At 36.1% G+C, this 6,326-nt stretch overlaps 1 protein-coding gene across 1 annotated transcript in view; it reads right to left on the bottom strand.

Moving 5' to 3' along the window:
* Positions 1,110-6,326, bottom strand: part of LOC107630143 (putative multidrug resistance protein) — a 7,860-nt gene continuing 2,643 nt past the window's right edge. The window contains exons 5-7 of the mRNA XM_016333203.2: positions 5,152-5,692; positions 2,455-4,412; positions 1,110-1,539 (exon numbers count right to left, since the gene is read on the bottom strand). Of these exons, the coding sequence (XP_016188689.1) occupies positions 1,173-1,539; positions 2,455-4,412; positions 5,152-5,692 (2,866 nt within the window). The 3' untranslated portion in view covers positions 1,110-1,172. The remainder of the gene's footprint in view (positions 1,540-2,454; positions 4,413-5,151; positions 5,693-6,326) is intronic.

Here is a 6,326-nt window from a genome sequence, read left to right as displayed (position 1 = left end):
GGGATTCCAAAAACCACTTCCCAAGAAGAGCAATATTTACACAATAAGGATCTCTAATCCCTAAACCTCCATATTTTTTTGGAATAACCAGTACCTTCCAACTAACAAGATTCAATCCTCTTCCATCAACTTGTCCTTTCCAAAGAAAATTCCTTATCATAGACTCCAATTTACTAATGATTCCTTTGGGAAAAATAGAGACCTGCATCTGGTACGTGGGAATAGCAGCGACAACAGAATTAACCAAGCAAAGTCTACCAGCCCGATTGAGTAAACTTCCTTTCCAGCTTGCTAGCCTACTCCGAATCTTATCCAGGACACCATTGAAAGCTGAACGAGTCACCCTAGAATGGCTAAGGGTAACTCCAAGATACTTGCCCAAGTCCTGGACAAATCTGATAGAGGATACCCCAGTGAAAACCTCTTTTCTTGTTGCAGAGACATTCCTGGAGCAAAGCGCTTTAGACTTCTCCACATTAATCTTCATCCCAGATGCTTTGCAAAAAGTCTCTAAAACCAACATCACATTTTGCACTTGTCTCTTTGTAGCTTTACAGAATAGAAGCAAGTCATCCGCAAACATTAAGTGGGATATTCTTGGTCCTCCTATAGAAATAGCAACCGGTTCCCACAATCCCAAATCAACCTGATGACTAATAAAGCATGCCAATCGCTCCATACACAACACAAAAAGATAGGGTGACATAAGGTCTCTTTGTCTATAGCTTCTGATTTAGCCTCTTGTTGAATCTCATGATTGTTGTGTGGCACTAGTGTCGGGGCTTCATTATTTTTTTCATCACCAAAGGAATTTCCGTTTCCTTCCAAGAACTTCTTCTCCATGCACAACGATTTATCATGCCCATATCGTGCACAAGTAGCACAAATCAACGGTAAACTCTCGTACTCCACTTCTCTCCTTGAGTACGGAGTACGTACTCTTTCTCTGCTAGGATTTTTTTCTATGATCTATCTTAATAATCATTTATTTTTTAAGAATTAATCTGTTCGAAGTGTAAATTTTCACGAGATTATTTATCACTCTACTCAAAAACAAAAAATAAATAAATAAATAAATGTACACAACTGAGCATAATTAAAATAGCTAAGGCAAACGATAAGTTTATTAAGAAACAAAACCAATTTATACATTACAACATGGTGACCAAATTTTATTGAGAGGAGTTAGCATTTTGATGTTTAATAAGAGAATAGTATGCCCCATGAAGGGAAATTAACTCATTATGTGAACCTTGTTCCACAACCTTGCCACCCTTAATGACAGCAATGGAGTTGGATCTTTGTATTGTAGATAGCCTATGTGCCACAACAATGCATGTTCGTCCAACCATCATCTTCTCAAGTGTTTCTTGGACCAAATTCTCTGACACACTGTCCAATGCACTTGTAGCCTCATCAAGAAGCAATATTGCTGGATTCTTTAGTATGGCCCTTGCTAATGCTACTCTTTGTTTTTGCCCTCCTGAGAGTTGAACCCCTCTTTCTCCACAATATGTCTCATACCCATCTTTCATTCCACTGCCATCATCACAAACAAATATGTCATTTTCATTTTCATGACTTTTCTCAAGATATAAAAATTTAAATATTTTTATAAAAGTTTAATTACTCTGTTAGTATTCATAGTTTTACCAAATTTTTAATTAGATCCTTAAACTTCAAAAGTTTGTAATTGAATCCTTATACAAGATAAGAATTTGTAATTAGATCTTCACTAGTTATTTTTCAACAAAAAACAAATTATTCCTAGAATATTTGTTTTCAGAACATTTCATAATTCATTTTACATAAAACACAAAAAAAAATATTCCAAAAATATTTTGTAATTTTTAACAAAAAAATAACTTGAGGAGACCTAATTGCAAATTTTTATCTAATATAAGAATTCAATTACAAACTTTTAAATTATAAGGGCTTAACTGAAAAGTTGATAAAATTAAACAAAAAAAAAAAGTATGTATTTTGGAGGAAATAGAAGGAAGACAAGTGTAAGTTTTAGGAATAGAGGAGAGAAGAGTGAGAAGGATTGTATTTTACTCAGAGTCTTGACAATGTGACTCACTATTTTACAGATAACGATCCTCTCATGTTAAAACTAAACATTTTATTTCACATTTTGCCATAATTGTTTATCTTTTAATTTGTTAGAGCAATCAAATCAATGGTAAAGATGTGATGAACATGATATCGTCAGGTTCATTTTGAGCATGAGAAGATCCAAATCCTTAATTTATTCAACATAAATGCTCACTTATTCACGAGTCTTACCAGTGGTTCTTTTTAGGTGTTTTGAAATGAGTTGTTGGACTTGCAAAATTAAGCTATGATGATATACTATGACCACTCATGATTCTTATTTGAAAGGAGTGATTATCAAAAGGAAAAAAATGTGTTATGTTTTTCTCAATATATATAATAGTTCTTGTACTGTACCTTATGAATTCATGAGCATTAGCCATAGCTGCAGCCCTTCTTATCTCAGATTCAGTAGCCTCTTCTTTTCCATAAGCAATATTTTCTCTAATGGTTCCAGCAAAAAGTGTTGGCTCTTGACTCACCAATGCAATATGTGACCTCAGCATTCTCAAATTATATGACACAATATCTTGTTCATCTATACACACACTTCCCTTCAAAGGATCATAAAATCTCTCAACAAGACCAATAATGGTGGATTTGCCACTCCCGCTATGCCCTACTAGTGCCACTGTTCTCCCAGCTTCAACTGTGAGACACAAACCCTTAAATATCATTTGATCAGGCCTAGTTGGATATGCAAAGAACACACTCTTAAGCTCAACTTTACCCCTAATCTTCCTTCTTTTATCTGACCCCCATGATGTCTCAGGATCAATCTCGCTTTTCCGGTCCAAGATGGCGAAAACCGATCCGACTGCGCTGTTTCCTTTAGATATGTCATTTGTCATGCTTCCAGCCTCTGCAATGATGTAAGCAGTGAAGAGCAATATCAAGAAGGCTTGGAACAGATGCTTGGGAGTAATGTCACCATTCACAAGGAGCCTCCCACCATACCAGTATGCTAAAGCTGTGGAAGCAGTGTTGAAGAATTGGGAGCTGAAAAGGCCGAAACCTGAAATCCAAGAATGCCTAATGCTCTCTTGCTTAGGGCCTAACATAGTGGATTGGAAGAGTGACATCATTCTCTTCTGAGAACTGAAGGCGGTTATTGTTCTGTGGTTTATAACTGCCTCACTTGCCAGCTGGCTTCCTTCTCGTTGTGACTTTCGCGCCTTTTCAGCCATTCTTTTCATTAAAACACTCCTTGCATAGAAGCTTCCGATGACAATTGGCTGCACTGCAATCATCACAAGGGACAGCTTCCACGTCAGCACGAGTCCTAGAGCATACGCAAACAGAGAACCAAATAATGCCTGTGATAACAATGACATCCGATCGCCTACCAGCGATCGAACCAAGTTGGCTTCGGAAGATAGTCTTGCGCAGATCGCCGCGCTGGTGTTCTCTTCCTGGTCATACCATCCTATCTCAAATGTCATCAGTTTTTCTAGAAGCTTCTCGCGGATTCTTCGAGTCAACCTTTCGCCCATGACTGCGAAATTGTAGTGTTGGAGGATGCTTGTGAAGAAGTTAAAGACACCAATTCCTAAGAAAACCAGGGCCAGGCGTCGAGTCTTGGATTTCATGTTATCAGTGTCAAAGTAGATAGATATTAGCAATCCAACACAGTATGCATTTATTGGTTGAACTGCTCCAGAGCCCAATGCTCCCAAGAGTCCAAGCAATGCTCTACCCCACTCAGGAGCATTTAACTTTAGCAATTGCCACTGTGATGGAGCCGGATGATGCAATCGTTTCGGGTTATCTTCGAAACTATCATCATCCAGATCATATTGAACTGTGTAGGAGTAAGGAGTTCCCATGGAAAGTCCCTGGCTGAAGGGAGTGAACATTGGAGTGCCATGTGTGCTTGATGTGAAACTCACTGAAGGGCTTTGAGGAGTGCTGATCCTTTGTGAGCTCCTTCGCTCCTTGGGAGCATTGGAACTAGGCCTTGGTTCATCATTCTGAGCTGTTACTTGCTGCAACTCTACCATTCGGGCATAGGCTCCGCCTCGTCCGTCAGTCAAGTCCATCAGCTCATTATGGGTGCCTAATTCAATCACTCTGCCTTCTTGAAGGACAGCAATGAGGTCGGCCGTTTGTATCGTCGATAAACGGTGTGTGATGATGATTGTTGTCCTTCCTTTTGAAACTTGATCTATTGCAGCCTGTACTACTCTTTCGGATTGTGCATCCAGAGCACTGGTTGCTTCATCAAGCAGGAGAATCTTTGGATCTCTAAGTAATGCTCTTGCTATGGCGATTCGCTGCTTCTGTCCGCCGGATAATTGAAATCCAAACTGTCCAACCTGGGAAAAGAATCATAGTAGTTTGCAATAAGAAGATTCAGTCAAACATATTAAGTGTTACCTCTTCATGCATACTGAAAATTTAGTTTCTTCGTCACTTTAGGCCCTATTAATTTGATAACGATATGAATTTGAGGATAGAAATATAGAGATACTGAATCACACAAGTTTGTCTAGAGAAGAAAATAAATATGAAACAGTATAGGAACTAACTTTTAGTTAGTTAACATTAAGCAACTTTTCTTTCATAATTTTAGAAATTCTCAATTTTTGAAAGATATAGAGTTTATGATTTATAGTTTAGAGTTTAGAGTTAAAAGTTTATGATTTAAGGTTTAGAATTTAAGATAAACAAAATAATTATAAAAAAAATTGGCTAATGTATGCTGAAAAAATTAACTCCCTAGCATTACTCAATAAATATATAAACATATAAAATGTCTATGTGGAATAAAATTAAGAAATAGGGACAGGAGAAATAAGAATAATAAAAAATAATCTTAATATGTCGCAATGTTTCAGTATTTTGGATTTTTAGACATTTAAAAAAATAACCGCAAGTTTGATATTGAATGATAAAACTTAAATGAAAGCATGCTCAAAGCAACTTCAAAAGATAGCTTTACCATTAAGAAATTTCTAGGTATTTACATTTTAATTTCTTTCTTTTCTCATTCTTATCTAGTTTATTTGGCTGCCCTAGTATTTTTTTTTCTGATAGGAGTTGGAGTTAGCTTACTTGAGTTTCATAACCATCTGGCAACTGAACAATGAAATCATGTGCATTTGCTGACTTAGCTGCACTTATCACATTTTCCATTGAAGCCCCTTCTTTTCCAAACAATATATTCTCTTTAATTGATGTAGCAAAAAGAACAGGCTCTTGATTCACCAGGCCAAATTGGGATCTAAACCATTTCAACTGAAGTCTACTAATCTTGTGACCATCCAATAGTATTTCTCCCTCAATAGGGTCATAGAACCTCTCAAGAAGTGCAATGATTGTTGATTTTCCAGAACCACTACCACCAACAAGGCCTACTCTCTTGCCTGCTGGAAAAGTGAGATTGAGTCCTTGTAAGATTGGTGTGTCTGGTCTTGATGGATAATTGAAGTATATGTTCCTGAATTCAATTTCTCCTCTAACATATGACAAGGCTTTCCCCTTTTTGTCTTCAGAATCTATGGATGGTACCCTATCAATCATTTCGAAAAGGCGAGTGACGGCAGTAGTTGCTTCTGTTATGGCAGTTAAATTTGGAAGTGCACTTAAAATACTCCTGAAATTCATGAATAACATAATAATATTAGACTAAACTAGTAATCTTCAAGAATATTCTCCGAAAGAACTGTGACATGATAACAATTTAGTCTTTAAAAAGATTTGTGATATCAATCAAGTCCTTATTGTTATATCACATATATTGTTAGACTAGCAACACAATATGCATATGAATAGAAAAGATCAGGTAAATGTCATAACCACATTTTCAATGATAATAGTGTTGTTAAATGTACTTTTAGAATCTAAATAAATGTCATGCAAAATAAATGTCACAAATCTTTTTGGAAGCTATTTTTTGAAAATAAATACAGAAGCATTATTAGAAACTAAACTGATGTCATGTATATTTTTCAAGAGACTAAATATCACAGAAATATAATGTAACATAAAAACGCAAATTATTCAATGTGGCTCATGTTTATGTATGACAAGAGCATGATGGCAGTGGTGTGAAATACATTACTATGGGCACTGATTTCTTTGAGCTATGTATGGTAGTGTGCAGAAATCGCACCTACCGATTTCTACTGTTTAATAATTTAAAAAAAAATAGAAATGACACTCGTTCAATTATTTGTTTTTTAAAAAAAATTCAGAAATTGCACCCAACAATTTTATTTTGAAATTTA

The sequence above is a fragment of the Arachis ipaensis genome, chromosome B03 (assembly GCF_000816755.2).
Source record: "Arachis ipaensis cultivar K30076 chromosome B03, Araip1.1, whole genome shotgun sequence".
Classification (NCBI taxonomy): Eukaryota; Viridiplantae; Streptophyta; class Magnoliopsida; order Fabales; family Fabaceae; genus Arachis; species Arachis ipaensis.
Note: the sequence above shows the minus strand (reverse complement) of the source record. Positions and strands in the feature narration are given on the sequence as shown.